General features: G+C 46.7%; 1 protein-coding gene across 1 annotated transcript in view; it reads left to right on the top strand.

Annotated features, from left to right (window-relative positions):
- The window catches only part of Pop1 (POP1 homolog, ribonuclease P/MRP subunit), a 26,217-nt gene extending 10,215 nt beyond the window's left edge, over positions 1-16,002 (top strand). The window contains exons 8-16 of the mRNA XM_005368137.2: positions 1,190-1,446; positions 1,667-1,760; positions 3,965-4,076; positions 4,786-4,905; positions 8,572-8,687; positions 9,334-9,525; positions 10,678-10,832; positions 13,957-14,295; positions 15,107-16,002. Coding sequence (XP_005368194.1) covers positions 1,190-1,446; positions 1,667-1,760; positions 3,965-4,076; positions 4,786-4,905; positions 8,572-8,687; positions 9,334-9,525; positions 10,678-10,832; positions 13,957-14,295; positions 15,107-15,746 — 2,025 coding nt within the window. The 3' untranslated portion in view covers positions 15,747-16,002. The remainder of the gene's footprint in view (positions 1-1,189; positions 1,447-1,666; positions 1,761-3,964; positions 4,077-4,785; positions 4,906-8,571; positions 8,688-9,333; positions 9,526-10,677; positions 10,833-13,956; positions 14,296-15,106) is intronic.
- Positions 16,003-22,903: the final 6,901 nt, after the last annotated feature.

The following is a 22,903-nucleotide window of genomic DNA, read 5'->3' as shown; positions in this document are numbered from 1 at the left end:
GGCTGGTCTCGAACTCACAGAGATCCGCCTGCCTCTGCCTCCCGAGTGCTGGGATTAAAGGCGTGCGCCACCACCGCCCGGCCCACTGTTCCATTCTTAACTACCACCGGAGGACGATCTTTTAGAAATTTCAGTGGTATAAAAGTTTGACTGTCAGTTTGGTATGATACTTTTATTAATGAATCAATTAAATTTTGTTTCCTTCCTTCTATCCTTTCTTCCTTTTTTTTTTTTTGAGACTGACCCTGTGTAGCACTGACTGTCCTGCATCTGCCATGTAGACCAGACTGGCCTCAGACTTGCAGTAATCTGTCTGCGTCTGTCTCCCAAGAGCTGGGGTTAAAGTCATGTGCTGACTGATACTTGTTTATTTAAAAAAATTCTTTTTATCTAAAACTGTTGCCGGGCGGTGGTGGCGCACGCCTTTAATCCCAGCACTTGGGAGGCAGAGGCAGGCAGATCTCTGTGAGTTCGAGACCAGCCTGGTCTACAGAGCTAGTTCCAGGACAGGCTCCAAAGCCACAGAGAAACCCTGTCTCGAAAAACCAAAAAATAAATAAATAAATAAATAAAACTGTTGAACAAAGAATGGCTATGTTTACCTTGAATATGGTGTATGTATGTATATATATATATATATGTGTATGTATGTTTGTATATAAAATGTAATGATTACCACAATGAATATACCCTTCTCCACCAATTCAATTTGTAACACTGCATTTAACTTAAACACACACACACACACGTTTTTAATTTTTATTTTAAATTTTTATTTATTTATTTTTCTCAAGACAGGGTTTTTATATAGCTTTGGAGCCTGTCCTGGAACTTGCCCTGTAGCCCAGGATGGCCTCAAATTCACAGAGATCCGCCTGCTTCTGCCTCTTGAGTGCTGGGATTAAAAGCGTGCGCCACCACTGCTTAGCTTAAAAATATTTATTAAGAATGTATTTATTTATTTATTTTTTATGTGTGTCAGTGTTTTGCTTGTATGTATATCTGTGCACCATGTATGTGCCTGGTGCCCAGGGAAGCCGGAAGGGGGCTGTCTGATTCTCTGGAACTGGAATAAGACAGTTGTTAGCCCTTGTGTAGGTGCTGAGACTTAACACTGGGTCCTCCGCAGGAGCAGTCAGTGTGTGTTTAAATTCCGAGGATGTAAAGTCCATGTTTAACGACTCCTTAGGCTGTCCTGGAGGAAATGAGAGCAGTGTGCCAGTGCTCAGAACCCGTCAGCTCAGGTGTCTCCGTTCCTGACCCACTGCCGACAGCAGACCGAGAGGAAAGTCAGCCTGAAGGAGCTGATGACAGCATAGGCCAGAAAAGGAAAAGAAAAGACGATGCAGAGAGCGCTCGACGCACCAAGAGAACTCTTGGCGATGGGACTAGAGACCCGTGCCAGCCGCGTTCGTGGGTCTGTCTTCCTACAGGGGTCGTCATCAGGTAGGAGCTGCATTCACCGTGGAAGGCCTCGCTCCCCCCCTTTTCTGGTTTCCCGGTGTAGCCCTGGCTGTCCTGAACTCAGAGATCTGCCTGCCTCCGCCTCCTGAGTCATGCTGGCTGCCTCGTCCTGTGGCCTGCCATGCCCGCTGTGACTTGTCCCGTTGCCAGTGGTATAGACATCATAAGTAATGGGAGTTTGTGTTTATTGGACTTTTCTCAGTGATCTGACGATGGAGATGAACAGGTTCCGGCTGATTGGTCCTCTTTCCCACTGCATCCTGACCTCGGCACTGAGGGCTGCTCCTCTACACACCGTGAGTAAATGTGACTGTCGTGCTGGTCCAGGCAGATCTGTAAACCTAACGTAAGATCTGATAGCCCATCGGTTGTTCCTTAAACGTGTATTTCCCAACTTGTTTTTGTTAACGAATTTTTTTTTTAAAATCTTTCACTTCTAGAAAATTAAATCTCAATGGGTGCGATAATTCAATTGAAATTTTTTTTTTTTTTCTGAGACAGGGTTTTTCTGTTACAGCTGTTGCTGTCCTGGAATTCAATCTGTAGACTAGGCTGGTCTGGAACTCACAGAGATCTGCCTACCTCTGCCTCCCAAGTGCTGGGATTAAATGTTTACACCATCATATCCGGCTAGCCAAATTGAATTTTAAATTATAGATTATTCTTGCTTTTCTGGTTCTTATATAGAAGGTAATCTCCCCTCCATAGATGGGCAATGGAATGCCTCTAAAAAAATCTCTGAAATTGTCTGCTAGTCTTTTTTCTTCTTCCCCCTTTCCTTCTTCTTCTTTTTTTTTTTTAGTTTAGCTTATGATAGATTTTCTTGGAAGTTAAGTAGCATGTCCACTCAGCACTTCGGATCAGAAGCAGGGAAGATATTCCTTTGTGTTCTCAAGATTGATAACCGCCACTCACATGACATCATTGAACACTTAGAAATGTAACTGAATGGCTGAGATACTGAATTTGTACCTCTTTTAATTTTAACTAAAGATGAATTCTCTCTGTGGCTTGTGACTGATGTGTAGAGCATGAGGTGTGGTTAGGGGTCTCCTTCTGGGTTCCATCCTAGTCAGTTGATTTAGCAGGTGAGCCCCAGATTTGATGTGGGCAAAGACAGTGATCAAGCTGAGGCTCTAAACCACGACAGCAGCCCCTCTCTGTCTCCTTGGCGTTCATCTCGGCCTCCGCTGCTGTCTCGGCCTGGGGTCCCGGAGTGGATTTAGGACGTTCCCTTGTTATTCCTGCTCAGGATGGACAGCGATCTTTTAACATTTTATTCACTTTTTGTTGTTTCTGTCACATTGCTTTTTGTAGAGGGAATCCAGGCCTTTTGCTTGCTAGACAGGCAGTCTCTGTAGCTGTCCCTGAGCTATATTCCAAACCCAGTTAATTCACTGCTTGTTGAGATGATAAAATCCCAAGCAGCTTCTCATGTAATTTAAGGTAAAACTCACTCAGATCCCGTACTGTGGCCTGTGTCATCTTAGACTTTTAGTCTCTCCTCACCCTTTGGCCGTGCTGGCTTTTCATGGTCTGGAATGTGTCATTTCCATTTCCTTGACTTGGACTTATTTCCTTTCTACCTTTTTAACATCCTGTTGTGCTACTCTTGGTTGGGCTAAAATTCCCTCGTTATTTTAGTTTCAGCCCATCTCATGCAGTCTGTGTTTCCTCTCGAACCCTTCCTTGTGCCCCCCCCTACAATGTTCTGTAGCTTCCTGCACTTTTCCTCAGCTTACTAGTATAGTCTGGTTCTTGTGCTTATAGCACCTGTGTCTCTCACTGGCCTCTGCGATTCACGATGGTCAGCAGGCCCGGTTCTGCCCTCTGTTCTGTCCCCAGGGCTTAGCATAGTGCCTAGCACAGGCTCTTCCATGTGCTAATAAGTTATGGAGTAAAGACGTGAATTCAGGTTTGGTTCTGGAGCCTGTGCTCCACACCACTTAGCTCTGCTGCCTGTGTTCTGTCAGGTGGCCCCGTCTTACAAGTTACCACTTTAGGGTCCAGCACTAATCACTGCTCTTGGTGTCATGTCTGTCATGTATCTCGTACTTGAAACACCATGGAAACCTTGCCAAATCCCAGCCTTGCCTGGGCATTAGTGAAGCGTGTATGCATCTTATCCGGTGTTGCTAAGAGTAGCACAGCTCTGGCCTGGTGAGAAGGGAGCATTTTATTGTTAAATTAGAGAGGAGGTGGTGAGAGTGGGGGAGGGCCAGCACCTCCGTAGGAAGCGTGCACAAGGAAGAGTGGCGGTGTTTGATTAAATAGCGTCTCGTAAAGGCTGCGAAGTCTCTAATTAGAGTGTTAGTCTGGTAGTAATTTCTGTCAAGTACAGTTGCATCCTCACTGCTCCTGGTGAACGAGTTATTCTCACACCCAGAAACAAAGGGAGCGGGCCAGCTGTGTTACAACCTTCTTACAACATAGCGATCATCAGGACTGACTCACCACAGTTGTTAGGCCTGGCTGCTGAGGTGGAGTTCTTGTTTTCCAGGGGGAAGAGGATGCAGAGGAGACAGCCCATCACTGGTGGAGCGACACTTGCAAGAGCTCTGATGGCGCTGTCCTTCATCAAAGACAAGAAGCCGTCTTTCAGTTGCTGGGAGGTAGAAAAAGGGAGAATCTACTGTGCTGGAGAGGGGTGGGGAGCGGGGCAGAGAGCAGTTGGCCCCAGTGAGTGGTTTTGCTTTCTGTCGCGTTTATTTGCTGTGATGTGACTTGAGAAGCAAGTAAGAAGCTGGAGTCCAAGATTGAGGCATTGTGCTCACGCCTGTGAAATAAGGTTGTTCGTATTCTAAGTCACTGGCATTCTGAAGTTACAAGTGAGCAGCCGAGCAGGAGCTCACCCAATGTCTGTGCTTACTGCCCCTCGTATGTGTAGCTGATGAGAAACTTACTGGTCCATGTTGGAAGATAATTTTATGTCCTTTAAATTTTATTTTGCAAGAGACTTTACTTTTAAAGTGTTAATTTATTTTCTGAGTAAACTTGTGGGGGAAAGGTGATACGTATTTTAAAGTAATTTCTCCAAGAAAATAGTTTCACTAGGAAAATCTGAAAGGTTCAAACTACAAACAAGATTGTATTAATACATATTGTGATTTAAACACATTTTTTACATTTACGTGTGTGTGTGTGTGTGTGTGTGTGTGTGTGTGTGTGTGTGTGTAACTCAGTCCTCTCACCGCACAGATTAGAGCCAGATCATCAGCCTCCAGCAGGCGCCTTTGCTCGCTGAGCCGCACCTGCCCCGGCGAGCCTTTCTCTATCTAAGCTTCTGTTTAACACATCCCTTCTGTTTCTGTTCTGTTGAAGGAATCTCCTCACCAGCGGAAATTCCTGCAGGTACCATTCTGGGATTGACAGTGAGGGATCCGAGAACGAATTTGCCCCCACAGCGGTCCAGAGCTTTGCCGCATCCGGAAAGACACCAAGGTAAGGTGTTGCCATGTTCCTGGTCGAGCTGTCGGGTCCCATGAGGTGTGTGTCCGAGGACGTGGCGTGGAGAGTGTCTTTCAGGGAGAAGTGTAAGCCACACAGCTAGCTGCTCAAGTTTGATGTTTTTCCCAGAGTCCTCAGTTTTCTCTAGTGTGTCTCTCTCTAGTCTCCCAAACGCCTGGAGCTTCAGAATTTAGCTGTGAGGAAGGGATGTGCACCGGCAGCTGGTCTTGTGCTCTTTGGAAGCCTCTGTCTGACCATACAGATGATCCAGGTTCGAATCCTGGCAAGGCCATCCCAGGTGCTGAAGTATCAGACCACATGGTTTTGACAGAGTGGAGGGACCCCACGCGAACCACTTGGCTGGGAGGTGGGTTGGGACTGGCTAGAGTTTTAAACTGATCCGGGATTGGCTGCAGCTGGGATGGTGTCATTTAAACACATTAATTAGGAGAGCCATTGAAACTAGCTTCTGAGTTTGCGAGAACATTTAAGTGTGTCATAACAACTTCACAGTTTTGTTTCCAGCCTCTCTGCCTGTCCTTAGCTAGCTTACTAGGGACCAATAAATGGCCCTGTCAGAGGTCCACATAAAAGGTGACTGAGGATTTGAAGACTCAGGTAAGGTAGTCACCGTGGAGCCTGACTGCCTTGCTGTGGCTGTCTCATTCAGTGGTCTAGTGAAACCACGAACGTGGGAGGGTCTCCCGAGAATTACGTGTGGAGCTGCGGGCACTTCAGAGCCGCGGGTGGACTCTGCATCCCTCTGGCTTCCTCATTATCTATGTTTGGATGGGAAGTTCTAACACCCTTCCTAACAGGTTTAGCACGAATCGGTTAAAGAAGATTAAAGTCTGTCGTGAAACATCATCTGGTTTCTACTGTAAGATTCACTGTTAGACATTGTCGTGGATCTTATTCCAGCCTGTTTTTGTTGCTATTGTTTTGTTTTTTTGTTTTTTTTTTTTTTTTTTTTTTGAGACAGGATTTCACTGGGTACCTCTGGCTGGCCTGGAACTCCCTTTGTAGAGCAGGCTGGCCTTGAACTCACGGAGCTCTGCCTCTGCCTCCTGAGTGCTGTGATCATTAGAACCTGTTTTAAGTACTGTAATTCCTATGAAGATACTTTTATTTGATGTTGAGCTACATAAAGAAGTATACTTTTGGGCTGGGGATGTGGTTCAGTAGAGTGCTTGCCTACTATGTGAGTGGCCCTAGTTCAGTCCCTAGTTGTTTTGAGATAAGGACTTGCTATGTAGCTATGCTGGCCTGAACTTGTTATAAAGCCCAGGGTGGCCTTGAACATGTCAGTATTCCTGCCTCAGCATCCTGAATGCTTGGTTTGTGGGCAAGAGTCAGATGCCTGGCAAGGAGTACACTCTTCACATGAATTAGATGAATTAGTATTATATCAGTATTTTTTCTCATCTAGCAAGCTGAGTCAAAACAAAGGGTAGAGGTACACTTTCGGGGGGCTGGATCAGTTGAAAGATCGGTCCTTAGAAGACTCTCAACAGTAGGACAACTTACACATAATTCCTTGACCTAGCCTAGTCTGCCTATATCTGAAATTGTTCTCTGCCCGTTTTGACTTGAACAGGCAGCAATAGCAAAATCGACTCAAGTGCTTCTAGCTTGAAAGAGTTTGCCTGCTTTGGGTAACAAGCTCCTTATTTTCTTGTATTAACTGAAGCTTAGGCAGCTCTTGGAGGAACAGGTTCCTAGGAGCCTGACTGTATTCTCAGGCTTTGAAGAGGTTCTCCTGAGTGTTAATTATTAACATGTTTTAATAACACTTTCCAGCTTCATTAACAGAGTGGTTTACTGTGTAAGTGTCTTTGAGGCTGGAGGTGAAGGGTGGTAATAGAGCTTGTCCCTAACATCGCATGGGCCTGGGTTCGAGTCCCAGCACTGGGAAAATGGGAAGAAAACCTCAAACCACCTTTGTGCTGTATGCTCTTCTTCATTCGCTGTCTGTAGCAGTTGCTTATGTGCTTCCGTAGATTGTTTGGATTGGCTCTTGCTAGAAAAGAGCTTGCTTTAACGTTGGCCTCAGAGGCAGGAATTATGGGTCAGTGATGGGGCATGTTCTAAGTGTGTGCATTGTAAGCGTGCACTCTGGCTTCTCACTCACTGGCTAGCAGCAAACAAAACAAAAGGGAAGAAAGAAAATACATTGTGTGTGTAGCTCCTTTAAAAAATTGCTCTTGAAATACTCTTTGGCCATATGTTCTTGCCACCACCACAGCCATGAAGGAGTCTGGTTGCCTTCAGAATGGCAGGTGGGCAGACATATTTTTCTTTTCTAGTGCTCGTGAGCACTGTTACAGCATAGGGCAGCCGTGGACTCCAGTGTCCGTGAACACTCTCATGGTAAAGGGCAGCCGTGGACTTCAGTGCTTGTGAGCACTCTCACAGCACAGGGCAGCCGTGGCCTCCAGTGCTTGTGAGCACTCTCACAGCACAGGGCGGCCGTGGACTCCAGTGCTCGTGAACACCCTTCACGGCACAGGGCAGCCGTGGCCTCCAGTGCTCGTGAGCACAGTTACAGTACAGGGCAGCGGTGGACTTCAGTGCTTGTGAGCACTCTCACAGCACAGGGCAGCCGTGGCCTCCAGTGCTTGTGAGCACAGTTACAGTACAGGGCAGCTGTGAACTCCAATGCTCATGAACACTCTCACAGCACAGCGCAGCCGTGGCCTCCAATGGTCGTGAGCACAGTTACAGTACAGGGCAGCGGTGGACTCCAGTGCTCGCTCGTGAACACTCTCACGGCACCTTAGGCCTCGCTGCTCAGTCTCCAGGAGAAAGAGCTTTTGTAGACACTAGTGCCGCTCTTGCAGCTTTGTCCTCCCTGAAATCTGTCGTGCCAGTGCCTGGTCACTCCCAGCTTATTTTTCCCCGGCTGCAGACCCACACAGGTTTGTGCTTTTGAGTGAGTTCCATGTTGGCATTTTGGAACAATAGCTGTCCCCTCCTCACCGGTTGAGTTTTAATTCTTCAGTCTGACAGCATAGATTTGAAGGACTTTTTTCTGTCATGTTTAAGTGATGGTGTGGAAGTGTCCATGACTGAAAACCCTCCTTTCTGATATTCTGAGCGCAATGTGCCTTCCTTAAGAGACAGGACAGTTCACAAACATTGCTCTCCTTAAAGGAACGGAGAGGTGTGTTTTACAGACAGGAGTGACGAGCTCAGTAAAGTTAGTTCTAAGAGAACCGAGGGTAACGGAAAGTGTCTTCTAGAAATTTGATTATCTCAAATTCAAGGGGCAACTTATAATTATTAGTATTATAATTGTGTGTCTGCACAGAAGTAAATGTCAAAGAAAAGTGTTTATTAGCCTTTGTTATTTCAAGGGCTAGGAAACCAACTATAAGAATAACTTAGGCCGGGCGATGGTGGCGCACGCCTTTAATCCCAGCACTCGGGAGGCAGAGGCAGGCGGATCTCTGTGAGTTCGAGACCAGCCTGGTCTACAGAGCTAGTTCCAGGACAGGCTCCAAAGCCACAGAGAAACCCTGTCTCGAAAAAACAACAACAAAAAAAAGAATAACTTAGTTTTTGTCTTCTAGTTTGGGACATGCCCGTCACTGCCGTCTGCCAGTGTTCGGACTGACGGAGAGAAAGTGTGGTTTGAAGGCTCTTTCTCTTCCCTCTCAGATAATGAGCAAGTTAGACAGCTGCTTCTGGAGGGCGTGCCCGTGGAGTGTGCCCACAGCTTCATCTGGAGCCGTGATATCTGTAGGAGTGTCACAGAGAGTAAAATCTCGGATCAGGTAACTAACGTGCCAGGATTAGTGGTAAGATCATCCAGAGTCACTGTCTTAGAGACTACAAAGTGATTTTATGTTTCAGTGTTCCATGTACCTATTTATACATTCTCTCCCCCACTCCACCCCAAGACAGGATTTCTCTATGTAGCCCTGGCTGACCTGGAACTCACTTTGTAAATTTCCTCCTATGGCGATCTAGAAGATCTAGTAAGATGATCTAGAAGATCTAGTAAAGTCTACAAAGTCTAATAAGTTCTAAATAGATCTTGAAGGTCTAGGAAACTAAAATGTCTAGTAAGATCTAGAAGGTTAAGAAGGTCTAGGAAGGTCTAGAAGGTCTAATAAGGTCTAGAAGGTCTACAAAGTCTAGAAGGTCTAGGAAGGTCTAGAAGATCTAGTAAGATATAGGAGGTCTAGAAGGTCTAGTAAGATCTGGAAGGTCTAGTAAGATCTAGAAGGTTAAGGTCTAGGAAGGTCTGGAAGGTATAATAAGATCTAGAAGGTCTAATAAGGTCTAGAAGGTCTACAAAGTCTAGAAGATCTAGTAAGATATAGGAGGTCTAGGAAGGTCTAGAAGGTCTAGGAAGGTCTAGAAGGACGATCTAGAAGACAGTGACTGTTTCTATTGACTTGTTTTCTTCCCCTTTAGGATTTAAATCGGATGAGAAGTGAACTGCTGGTGCCAGGGTCACAGCTTGTTTTAGGGCCTCAAGAATCCAAGATTCCTATTCTTTTGATCCAACAGCCAGGAAAAGTGACTGGCGAAGACCGGCTGGGCTGGGGAAGTGGCTGGGATGTCCTCCTTCCCAAGGGTTGGGGCATGGCTTTTTGGATTCCATTTGTAAGTTGCCTTTTGATTTCACCCAATAGTTGCACTATTTAAAACACAGTGATTAACGTATTAATTGTACAGCTACTCTGTGATATTTCCATATGCGCTTGCTTTACGTGTTGATATCCACCTGTCTACCCTTGTCCCACATACTCTCCCCAGGCACTTCCCACACTCCAGTCATAAACAATACTAAGTTTTTGAAGTAGAATGATTTTATTTTTAAATAGTAGTAACAGTAGCTGGGTGGTGGTGGTGGTGCACGCCTTTAGTCCCAGCAGAGGCAGGCAGATCTCTGAGTTCAAGGCCAGCCTGGTCTTCCTAACTGTAGCCAACATTTTTATTAAAATCTGTGTTGTGTGTATTTTCCGGTTAGCTTAAGCATGACTCTGCTAGCGATGGTAAGAGGCATGCCGGTGTCAGACTCATGCAGGTAGTTAATTTTTGGCAGTTATGCCTAGTGCAAGGAGCAGTCTGTTAATCATTTAGGAAGGGTTTATTTTATTTTATTTTTTTAAGTTGTTCCACTTAATTTCTTTTAATTAAGTATTTTTTTTTTTGTCTGTGTTTTTCAGTGCTAGGAGTTGAACTGAAGGTCTTAGCAGGCTAGGAAGCACTCTCTCGTGTAGCTCCATCCCCCAGACCATTAGACATTATTTCACTCACATAGAAAAGATAAGGTCCTATGTACTGAGGGGCTGTGCACCTTGGGCCTGCCATCCCACTTAGAAAATTAAGCGTACAGGTTCACTGGCAGGGCCTCACGTCTGGCACACCAGTCTCCCCGCTCCTGAAGTAACACCTTTATGATTTTGGTGTTTGTTTTCCTCAGTGCATGCTCTCATACCTTCATCAAATGTGTGTATCTCTGTAAAGTACACGCTTTTAGGCTCTACGCCTTATTGTGTGTGTGCTTCTGCAACCTGTGTTGTTCTCTGGGTACTGAGGATTTTTCCACGTGTATTCAAGTCCATTCATTCATTATTGTGTGGTGTTTGGTTATAGGATGATCCTAGCATGTATTTACCTGTTACCTTTTTGATGGGCTTTTAGCTTATTTCTCATTTTAATATTTTAGGATTAATCCTTGTAGCTTGTTTAGACAGTTAAACAATTTCATTAAGTCAGTAAACCGACAGGGCCTCTTGTCGTTTCTTTTAGATCTACCGAGGTGCAAGAGTTGGGGGTTTGAAAGAGACGACAGTGCATTCTCAGTATCGAAGATCACCTAACATCCCAGGTGACTTCCCAGACTGCCTTGCTGGGGTTCTGTTTGCTGAAGATCAAGCTAAGGATCTTCTAGAAAGCTACAAAAGGTAAGGAAGGGACTCTCTTCTGGTCTGTCTTCAGGAATGAGAAGCGTCTGCTTGAATCACCTAATGGCTCAGGGAGCATTGCAATTGCTTCCCTTTTGAGTTCTTTCTCTCTTGCCAAGAGGTGGTTGAGAAGCTTTAGCCAGGAGCTTCTCTGTTGGCCTTTGCAGGCCCATCTGGTCCAGCCCTTCTCTCGGTTACTTTCTGACTTGTGTGATGGACAGCTGAACTGAGACAAGCATTTCAGATGCTTGCTAATAGATCTCACCCCACCCCACCCCCACTCTTGTGGAGATTCTGCTTTAAAAGGCTGATTTATAAGCGTTAATGAAACCATGGAGGTGGGTAGAACACTTTATACTGCTACCGTTCTGCCGTCCAAACAGACATGTGCTGTTTTAGTATTTTAGTATTTATCCTTGTAGTCTCTGATCTTTTGTTGGAAATGAGTGGATGAGGGCCTCTATTTCTGATATATAGAGAAGTGGACCATAGGTCTCTGTATTCCCGTTAAAACTGTAGGCTCCCGGAAGCACAGAAACTCCCTCTCGTGAGTGGTACCTGTGGATCCAGCCATAGACCATGTGCAGTCGGCCTCGCTAATGTTTGTTGTTTGATGAACGAGTAGACAGTTGGATGTTGCGGTGACTTTGCTGGGAACACCAGGAGGGCTAAGTTGGGAATCATTACCACAGCCACAGAGACAGGCAGGGGTCTGGCCCGTTTGTTGAGTGATAGACAGATGAGTGACTTAGTGGCTGAGTTGTGACTTGATCCTGCGCCAGGTCACCAGCAGTCATGGGCTGTGTGTCTGTGTACCTCCCGGACTGTTGTTGAGGGGCCTGTAACTAAGAATACTCAGTTTTCACTATTTAGACTTTTTCACACTATTGTGTTGGTTTCCATATCAACAAACAATGATCATAAACCAAATGTTGGCAAGCTTCTTTTGTAGAGGGCCAGATGATGGCAGTGTTGGCTTTGTAGACTCCTGGTCTCCATGACAGGGACGCAGTCACAGACGTAAACAAAGGAGTGAGGTGGAGTTCCAACCAGGTCTTATGTACGGTCGCTCACATTTGGATTTCGTAAAATTTTCAGTGTTGAAGTAGAATCATTTACTTTTTCAGTCATTGAGAATATGAAAATTATTCTCAGCTCATGGGTCATATAAAAACAGATAACAGGGCAGATTAGGCCCATTTGGCTCAGCTTGCCGGCTATGGTGCAGGACGGAGCTTGGAGTGGTTCTGTAAGTTTGCAGCGTGGAGGGCCTGTGCTTCATCAGTGACCTTTTAGGTTACCTCTGTTTTCTTGCCCTGTGGTTTGGGAAACTGCACCTATATGCATCTCTGTATTTGTCTGAATCATTCATTCATCCAACACATTTATTTCAAGCCTATTGTTGGATCCAACACCCCTCTAGACACCGTGGCTCTTGTAGGCACAGAGTAGACCTAAGTCTGTCCCGGACTTTATGGAGACTTCTTTCCTTTCCTTTCCTTTCCTTTCCTTTCCTTTCCTTTCCTTTCCTTTCCTTTCCTTTCCTTCTTTTTTTCTTTCTTTTAGAAATTTTGTTAATTTCTTTACTTTTTAATTTTTTTGATAATTTCATATATTGTGTTTGCTGCCCCCTTGTCCTCTCTTACCTCCCTCCCTATTCCTACTGACTTCTTCCCAGGTCCTCCTGTTTTCCTGTCCTTTCTTGTTTTTTTTGACTCATGGAATTTAATTAGGGCTGTCTGTGTGAGTATGGGTATGGACTGTTTACTGGAGCATGGGCAACTTAACAATGGCCACACCACTGAAGAAAATGGCTTCTTCTTCTTGGGGAACCACTAGCTGCCAGGAGCTCCTCAGAGGGCCTGGTGAGCCCCTCCCAGATCCCTGCTGGGTTTTGACAAGCTTGCTCTTTGCAGGCCTTGTATGGATGGTCTCCATGTGTCCATGACTGCTGTGGCTCTGCCGTGTCCAGAAGACGGTGTGGCGTAGCATCCATTCCCTCCTTCGGTTCTGTGTCTGTCTGCACCACGGTTCCCTAAGCCGTAGAAGGGGCCATGTAGTTGTGCTGTTTATGGCTGAGCATGCTGTTCTCACTTATTCTAGGTACTTTGGCAAGTTGTAAGACTGTGCATTAATTGCCACCCACTGCAGAAGAAGCTCCTCTGTCTGTGGCTGAGAGCAGCAGTAGTCTATAATATAAACATAAATGTTTAGAAGGTGATTTGACAACAGGTCCAGTTAGCACAGCTGTTCAAACTCGTGGGTCAAGACCCTACAGGGGCTATCAGATATCCTGGATATCAAATATTTACATTAGGATTTGTAATAGCCGCAAAATTACAGTCGTGAAGTAGCAATGAAGATAATTTTATAATACGTTACTGCAAGATGAGGAACCTTTTTGAAGGGTTGCAGCATTAGGAAGGTTAAGAGCCCCTGCTGTAGCAGAACATTGGTAGTTTGAGTCTTCCCAGAGGCCTGTAGTTTACAGCAGAACTTCTCCCTAAATTCTGACCTGGTGTGTCCCTGCCTCCGTCCAAACACACAGTATCAGTTTCCTGTGCATCCTTCCGGGTACCCTGCCCGTACACAAAAGTTTGCAGGACACAGTCTTTCTCTTTACTCACGTTTAGTGCAGTTGTCAGGTCAGAAGTGAGGGAGACGCCTTGTGCATCTCCAGGGATAACACTGCCCAGCCCCAGAGACACCGTGATTGGAGCTCTCAGGGTAAGCACTGTGGGACTGCATTTGGTTTCCAGAGGCCGCATACATTTGTAGATGTGGGATCTGTTTAAAAACCAAAGGTCTGGGCGCAGCGGCGCACACCCTGCACAGGGGAAGCAGAGGCAGGTGGATCTCTGAGAGTTTGCAGGCAGGCAGCCTGGTGGACAATACTGATTCTAGGCAGGTCAGGACTACACGTACACATACATGCATGCGCACAGCAACAGCAAAACAAAAAAGACCAGAGAAAAAGAGCTTCATGAGCAGGGTTGGTGATCTTTATCATACATTCCTTGGGGAGTCTTGTGTGTGCATGTTGGCTGCAGATGTGTTATAATGGTCTTGGCTGTTTTAATTCTCCACTGTTCAGTTGTTTAAAATTGATTTCTTTTTTCACCAGACGCCCTCCTGCCAAAAGGCCCAACTATGTTAAGTTTGGCACGTTGGCACCTTTCTGTTGTCCCTGGGAGCAGCTGACTCAGGACTGGGAGTCCAGGGTTCAGGCCCAAGAGGCGTCTCCTGTAACCTCAGTGCCCGGTGCTCAAGACAACCCAAGACAACTCGCAGTGCCCTGTGTCCCTGAAGAGCTCTGCCAGTCTGAAGAGGCAGACATACCTGAAAACAACCCCACAAAGCCAGAAGACACAGGCTGTCAAGTACAAGCAGGGACCGAGATGGTCTTAGAGCACGGTGCCAGTGAGAGCCACGCCGCCGCCGCTAGCCGGCTCTGTGTTCTGCGGTAAGTGCAGGCAGCTGCCACATCCATTGAACTGTTGTTCTCTGTACTGAACGTGCTCCTATGCTGATTGATGACTTTCTGAGAAAGGGAGCCGGTTCTTTGATGTGTGATAGGCGGCCTAGGGAAGCAGTTTTTGATTTGAGACACGGTACTAACCGATGAGATGATTGGAAATATTGTCCTAAACCAGGGACCCCGATGGGTGACAAGCCTCTGTTTTGAGTTAGCCTTTCCAGTTCTTGGGAATTAGTGTGTGTGGGATGGGCCGTCAGTCATTCATTGTGGCACGGGGATGTTGCAGCGTCCATGTGCAGGGAGCACGGTGATGGTGCAGTGTCCATATACAGGGAGCATGGTGATGCTGCAGTGTCCATGTGCAGGGAGCAGTGTTCAGATGCAATGAGCAGAGTGATGCTGCAGCGTTCATATGTAGGGAGCACGGTGATGCTGCAGCATCCCTATGCAGGGAGCACCGCCCTTGATGCTGCTGTGGACTCAGCTCCACTTCTCAGCATGCTGTGACGTGCTCCCATTTGAATAGTGCTCCTCTTTCACCTCATTTTATATCCTTCTTTGTCCTTAAACTCTATCTGCTTGCTTTGATTATATCCCTAAGATCTGTCTTATTTTTCTATAAGCCTTATTTTTTTTCTGCACCAATTCTAAAATTTTTGTTTTTAAGTTTGGCACAGTTTTTTAAGTTTTTCAGAATGGCAGGCACATGAAAAGAGGAATGTTAGTTATAAATAAATATATCGTATGCTTTAAATGTTTTTTAATTATAATTTTATATGTCTGTTATTTCACGTAGGAGTAGGAAATTGCTGAAGCAACTCTCTGCTTGGTGTGGGCCTAGTTCTGAGGCCAGGCGGGCTCCCTGCAGTGGCCAGCGAGAACTGACCAGAAAGGCCTACTTGTCCATTCTGGATGATTTCCCCAGAGCCCTGGTGTGGGTCAGCCTGTCCCTGCTCAGGAAGGGCAGCCCCGAGCCTCGCGCCATGATCTGTGTCCCGTCCAAAGAGGACCTGCTCCAGCTCAGTCAGAATTCTTGTTACCATGGACCCCTGGAATCCAGACACAGCGATCCATTCAAAAGCCTGATTCTGAAAGAGAAAGAAAAGAAGAAAATGGAGAAGAGGCAGAGCCGAGAGCTCGCTGCCTCTGCGGGCCTGGCAGGGGCGCCCACAGCTGAGCAGGAAGCTCTGATACGGGGGCTTTGGTCCGGCCCCCTCCCGGGACTGACGTCACACTGCTCCAGAGTCCTCCTGGGCTTTGTCACACAGGGGGATTTCTCTATGGCCGTGGGCTGTGGAGAAGCCTTAGGGTTTGTTAGTTTGACTGGCTTGCTGGAAATGCTGTCCAACCAGCCAGTAGCCACAAGGGGCCTGGTGCTGCTGCGACCACCCGCCTCTCTGCAGTATCGGTTTGCAAGAATTACCATTGAGGTGTGATTTCGGGTCCTGTGAGATCTATGCCTGGCTGGATATGGAGTGCAGCTGTTTTTGTTGACTCCCATGGGAGTCTTGGCTGCTTTTGTTGTCTGTTACAGTGTGCAGCTTGGAACAAGAATTAAAATGATACAGTTATGTGGATGGTGGTCTGTTTACCTTATCTTAATAATCTGTTTCCATCTTTTCCTGTACCCAGAATATGTTCAGTTGTTTAATGTGTTAGATGAACACTTTGTATTAAAGTAATGTGACCCATGCCAGACCCCTATGTGCCGCCTCCCATGCTGTTTTTGTTATGAACAAAAAGCTGACAGGTCCTCTGAAAAAAATTTCAGTCATATGGTGTGCAACTATGACCGTTGACAAGTTTGACTCAGGAGTCTAGGGAACTGGGTAATCAGGCCCTGGGTATGAGCCTAGCTCGCATCAGAGAGCTGAGGAGACAGGCAGACATGGTAAGTGCCTGGCTTCTGCCCTTGAGGGCCAGACCATGTGGGCTGTGCACAGTTATATCCTGGTGAACTGAGTAACTTATTCCGTAAAGAAGTCACAGGTTGGTGCCTGTTGTCAGAGGGCTGGGTGTGTGACAGAGTGTTGGGGGGGAGGTCTATGTTGCTTTGTTTTTTTAAACACCATGGGATACACTTTTGGTGAGATTGTCAACACTGCTTTGGCAGATGCGACACCAGTCTTTTGCCAGAGAGCATTCTGGCTATTGAGATCCTGGGTACTGAACAGCGGCTGCAGCTTGGGTGGCTGCCACTCTCCTAACATCATCTGTGACATCAACGGTGGTACAGTGGACTGCCCAGCCAGTTAAGAAGCAGCAGGAGAAAATACTTCAATAAAAAAACCACCTGATTAGCCATTGGTTGTAGTGTACACCTGTAATTCCAGCACTCCGGAGGCAGAGGCAGGTGAATCTCTGAGGCCAGCCTGGTCTACAAAGTGAGTTCCAAGACAGCCAGGGCTACAAAAAAACAACAAAATTCAACTGACAAATAACAAAAAAACCATTGTTTTTACAGATGATAATCACACCGGGACACACAACAGCTATCTCAGTAAGGTGGTGGAAACAGCAGACCATCCCTGTGCAGTCCAAGTGTTCAGTTGAGGTCTTGAAAGGAGGCCAGAAAGAGCCCTTTGGTGAAGCGTGAATCTAATTAGTCTCAATCAGTAAAAACCTGGAGTCAGCTATTGGGGACAGCTGTGAGAGAAGCAGAGCAGCAGCCACCAGAGACCTCTACGAAATCTCTGAATGGGTGGCTACCCTCTCTCCACCTCTCTAGTGCTGGGATCAGTGGTGTGAGCCTCCCATGTCCTGGGATCAGTGGTGTGAGCCTCCACTGCCAGGTTCTGTTTCTCTTTTAGGACTGGTTCATTCTAATGTAGCTCAGGGTGGTCTTGAATTCCTGATCTCCCTGCTGCCTTCTCCCAAGTACTGGGATTAAAGGTGGAGCCACCACTGCGTGGCCTCTAAGGTTAGCTAGTAGCTAGCTTCATCCTCTGATCTCCAGGCAAGCTTTATTTGTCAGAACACAAACAAAATATCACACAGCACTTTGGTGCTCTTAGTAAGTGCTCTTTAGGGCTCTTTCACTGGAGATCTTTGACAGGAGGGGTTGGAAAGAAGACAGGCCTTGCAGTCAAAACTGGAGCCACGGAGATGGCTGGTGTCCCCTCTCACCAGCCTCCTTAGTGCCCGACTCAAATGAGCTGGGAAAAAATTTAGTGTTAAGTGGTGTCTGTAAACAGAAAAATACTACCTGATGTTCGTAGTAGTTACTGGGCCATTTCACGGTTGCTTTCTAGGCTGTTTGTCACTTTGTTGCTTAGTGGTTTCCATGGCAACAAAGTCGGAGTGTGCCTTGTGGCTACCCAGCTGCGTTCTGCACAGCGCTCTGCCTGCTGCCCTTGTTCTCTGGACGGGTGCATTAGCGGTCGCTCTGCTTTGTGGGTGGTAGGTCAAAGAGCCCAGTGGTGAGAGCACAGGCCAGCCCTTCCGGAGCGCTGGGCCTGGGAAAAATGTTCCCTTTACCAAGTCAATCTGGAAGGAGCTGTGTTCCGCTGCAGGTTACAGTGCACATTCGAATAGCAGAGACTCTGCAGAGAATTCTCTTCCAGGATCTTCTTCCCACACCCATGTCTATTGTCCAGAGAACACAAGTTTTCTGGAATATTCTTTGAAAAAGTGAAGATCCAGATCCCTCAAGAAAAAGACTTATTAGGATAGCTGTTCGCCATAGCAACGGAATTGATTGCTAGAGTCATGCAGCTAAGGGATAAGTGGCTATGGCTTCTACTCTCTTATCGAGAGAGCAATGATGTCAAGGGCCACAATTCAAGCAGTGTCCCAAAGGTTGTAAGTTGAACACTCAGATCAGTTACACACGTGGGACACAGAATTAGTTCTGGGAGATTTTGCATTCCATTTTTTGGGGAAGGTGTGTATCCTATAGTCCTGGCTATCCTGGAACTCTATGTGGATCGACCGGTGTGACCAGTCTGGCCTTGAACTCAGAGGTCCAACTGCTTCTGCCTCCTGAGTCGCGGGATTAAAGGCTTCACTGATCATTTCCAGCTTCTGGGGGATATTCTTTCAAATATTTCATGATGCGATGGTTAGTGTTAATGTCAAGATCTGGTCAGTTTGGAGACAAGCCTGCACGCATTAGGTTAGCTTCCAGATTTGCCTGGGTGAGGGGTTGCCTAGGCCAGGTTAGCTGAGGTAGGCAAACCTGCCCATGTGGGTGGTACCATAGCCCGCGCTGGGATCCTGGACTGTGTGAGAAGATCTGAGCCGCAGCACAATCCCCATCCTTCTTCCTGAGTGCGAACGGGTACGATCAGACGCTTCACGCTCTGTTGCCTTGACTTCCCTGAACTGTGGGCTGGATGAAGCCTTTCTCCCGTAGGTTGATTTTGTCAAGGGAACGGCAGCAACAGGAAAGTAGACCGTGAATGCAAGTCAGCTGTTTTCATCTTAAAGGGAAGACAGTAGCAATAACAAGTATTTTCTGGTGGTTTGAAGTAGAGTCTTCCCATGTAGCCCTGGCTGACCTGGATCTGCCTATGTCGCCCCAGCTAGCCCTAAGTTTTGCAGCGGTTTTCTTGCCTCAGCTGTGAATGGTTGTGTCTGGCAGAATTTTTCTTTTCCCAGGCTTGGCCTCAAACTCTGGCCTCCCAAGCCTTTTGATTTCTTGTACTGCTGCACCTGGCTAACAACACCGTAATTTTAACCACACTGACTTTCACCACCCAGATGAGAACTTCTGCTAGCTTACTATCCAGGATAGTAAGATATAGATGAGGGGGCAGGTTTTTTTTTTATTGTTATTTTGTTTTGTTTTGAGACAGGGTTTCTCTGTAGCTTTGGAGCCTGCCCTGGAACTAATTCTTGTAGACCAGGCTGCCTTCGAACTCACAGAGACTGGTGCCTGCCTCTGCCTCCTGAGTGCTGGGATTAAAGGTACATGCCACCACTGTCTGGCTGAGTGAACATCTTTTAAGAAAAAAAAAAAAAGTAGGGACTGGAGAGATGGCTCGGCAGTTAAGAGCACTGACTGCTCTTCCAGAGGACCCAGGTTCGATTCCCAGAACCCACATGACAGCTCACAGTTGTCTGTAACTCCATTTCTAGTGGACCTAACACCCTCACACAGACATATATGGAGGCAAAGCACCAATGCATGTAAAATAAATTAATTAAAAAAAGTAGGTTTGATAATTAGTTAAACAAAACCTATGCCCACATGGTAGAAAGAATTGACCCCCAAATGTTGTCTTTTGACTTCCACACTTGCTTGAACAGGTGGTCAAACTCAATTCAAAGTATTTCCAATCTCTCGCTGCACCCTTTCAAAAAGCTGAAGTTTAACCAGACTCTGTCCCAGAGGGCTCCCCTTTCCCCATCTGTGCGTTCATTTATGGACAGTCTCCTAGTTTTGGTCCAGTCTCTTCACGATCCCCTGGGCCTTGCTCACAGTGTTCTGGACAAACAGGGCTTTCTGCTCCTGCCACTGTCGCTTGAGAGTTTGACCCCCGATGACTCTGCACAGACCAGCTCTGTTTTCACAGAATTCTCAACCAGCTTCATCCCACCCTTCTGAACTTGACTTTCATGGCCTTATCTGCCTCTTCGTTTAAATTATGTTACAGACAGTGATAAGTGCATGCTTGCGATGCCCGCCCTTGGGATCCTGAGGCCAGAGGATGAAGGGGTAGAGATTTTCCCAAGCTGCTTAGTGAGATCCTGTCTCAAAACACAAAACCAAAGCCACCCCTCTGCCTACATCATCCCCCGGGCCATGATAATTTTACTTCCTGGTGACATCACACTGTGTAATAACTAATGACTGCATTGTGTACTTGTCTGACTCTTACAAACCAGCCCAGCTCTGTCTAATCCAGCTTTGTTGAATTGAAGCATTAATTGATCAGTGTTTATTTTAGGGTATTTAAACGTGTAGGCCAGATAAAAGTTGTAATGAACAAATAAGCCACTAGGGGGCAACAAGACCTCATGAGAAAGTATAGGCTATGGTTAAAAAAAATCAATTAAATTACAAGTCTGTTGTATAATATCCTGTATGAGGGACATTTGTGAGTTTTAGCTCAATCAGTACTCCACCTTTTAGGGAGTAGATCAATTTGAGAAAAATCCTAATTGACAAGGCTTTGCTGTTTATTTGGTGTGTATTTGTTGTGTGGTGTGTATGTGTGTAGTTGTGTGGTGTGTGTATATATTTGTGTGTATATGCTTGTATGATTGTGTGTGTTTATGTTTGTATGATTGTGTGTATATTTGTGTGCGTGTTGTGTGTGTTTGAGTGGTATGGTGTGTGTGTGCGCGTGTGTGTTTGAGTGGTATGGTGTGTGTGTGTGCACGCGCACACACGCGTGTGCCTTGGCTCACATGTGCACATCAGAGGACAATTTCCAGGAGTCAGTTCTCTCTGTGGGATGCAGGGATTGAGCTTGGATTCTAAGGTTTACTCGACAAGAGTTTTTACTGAGCCATCTTGCTAGCCCATGGGCTTTGTGAATTCTGAAAAAGTGTCTAGATAATCACAGAGGGTTTTAAGTGAAGTGATAGTCGCTCACCATATCCAGCCTGCCGACCAGGAAAGCTTAGGGTGACCGTCATTTCACTCAGCACTGCTTCATTTTTATTGAAGTCACTTATTAACCCTGTCTGTTTTCTTTTCTCTAGGGTAAACTAGCCTAATTTCTCTAGCTTTCCTTTACTCTGCTCCCATGACTCACAGAGAACCTTAAATCATCTTTTAGACATGATGTGATTTGCTCTCAGAGCAGCCTCTGGCTGGGGCTGGCAGCGGGGAAGCCCCGGGAGTTTTGAGGCTGTGCATCTCCAGCTCCCCAGCTCAGGGGAGAGTGCTCATTTCCTCTGCGCTAAAAGCAAGCCTGGGACTGCCCACCTGGGAGCAGTTTATTCAGGAAGTGACTAAAGCAACCGGAGTGTAGAGACGAAAGAGTGAACCCTGGAGACGGATCTGAAAGCTGTGCACACCCAACCGTGTGTAATGACTTTACTACCCTTGGGGACACCGGAGGCTGTTTCCCTCCAGGGACACTCTGGGGGACCCAGTGCACCTCCACCTGGTTTGCATGAAGCTCCCAAGAGAAACCTTCATTGACCAGCTCCCCTTCCTTATAAGCTTAGGGTTGCCCCAGGGGTGTTCATTTTTTGGCCTCCTGGCATCTGGTTTTCACAGAAGGCTAAAAGGAAGCCCAAGGGCTGGTTTCACCTGTTCCCAAGATATTATTGCTACAGAAAAAGTTGACCAAAAGTGGGCCAGGAAAACATGAGACAGGGCTCTCCAAGTCAGGATGACTATGTCCTGTTGCAACTTTTGTAAAGTTATTTGGTGTGCATGTGTGTGTATGTGTGAGAGAGTGTGTGTCAGTGTGTCACTGTGTGTGAGTATGTGTTTGTGTGTGGGGGAGTGTTTGTGTGTGGGAGTGTGTGTGTGAGAGAGTGTGTGTGTGTTTGTGTGTGTGAGTGTGTGTGTATGTGAGTGTGTGTGTCAATGTATGTATGTGAGTGTGTACGTGTGTGTATGTGAGAGAGAGAGTGAGTGTGTGTGTGTGTGTGGGGGGGGAGTTCCTGATGTGCATTCTGGGACAAACCTTAGCAGCTGGCACGTACACTCTAAAGTCAATGTTACAAAGATGCAGAGCTGTACCCCTCAGTTGTCCAGCAGATTCTCAGGCCCCTGCTTCCCACATTGCCATTAGGGAGCAAGCCCCAGGACTGCCCCCCAGTCAGGAAGTGATGGACGGAGCTACTCTGCTGTCCTCTGGCTAGCTGTGCGTCCCTCATTCCCACCCAGCTTGCCCCCAGCTTCCGTCCACCTCCTGTGCTTCTCTCCCTACTCAGGGCCAAGAAAGCAGATAGTAGAGAACAGTGTGATTGGCGTGTGTTCCTGGACCAGCGGCTTTGGGACAGGAACTCAGAATCTCAGGTGCCCTGAGACCTGGAAGAGACTCAGCATCTGAACAAAATCACTGAACATTCCCATGGGCAGCAATGTTCCGGGCTGCTCACAGATCCCAGGTGTCCAAACATTGCTATCATACCACCCAGCTATCACCAGAGCTCTGGGCACTTGCCAGAGGCACACATTTCTGAGCACCAGCCCCCAGAGAGTCCAGCTGCACCGGGCCTGTGGGTGGCCTGCAGTCCATGGTTACATTAGTTCCCGGGTGATTTTGTGGGCTGGTGTCAGAATCACCAGGCTGGGCTTTCTCCTGAGTGTAGAAAACACTCAGTAGAAAACTTCTGGGCTTCTGACATCTTTACCTTTGACTACTTTAAATGCCACTATTTTACACTCCTGAGTTGTTATCAAGGCAAGCTTTTTTTTTTTTTTTTTTTTTTTTTTTTTTACTTTACACAGGGGCTGAGGTTCTGAGCCACTGTGCCTTTTCCCACACAGCTCTGACTCCACAGTGAGCTGCTGACTGTTGGAGATTCTGCTCTTTCCCCAGCACCTTGCAGGCTGTGCTAAGCCATGTAGCTCCCATGGCTCTGACTGGTCGACCTGACTCAGTAAGTTCTGGTGAACTGGGATGGCCTGACCGCTGGGTGCTAGGGGCTTAGGACTCAGCGGCAGGGTCTAGACTCTTTCCGT

This window comes from Microtus ochrogaster, unplaced genomic scaffold (genome assembly GCF_000317375.1).
Source record: "Microtus ochrogaster isolate Prairie Vole_2 unplaced genomic scaffold, MicOch1.0 UNK29, whole genome shotgun sequence".
NCBI lineage: Eukaryota > Metazoa > Chordata > Mammalia > Rodentia > Cricetidae > Microtus > Microtus ochrogaster.
The sequence above is the reverse complement of the archived record's forward strand: the minus strand, read 5'-3'. Positions and strand labels throughout refer to the sequence as shown.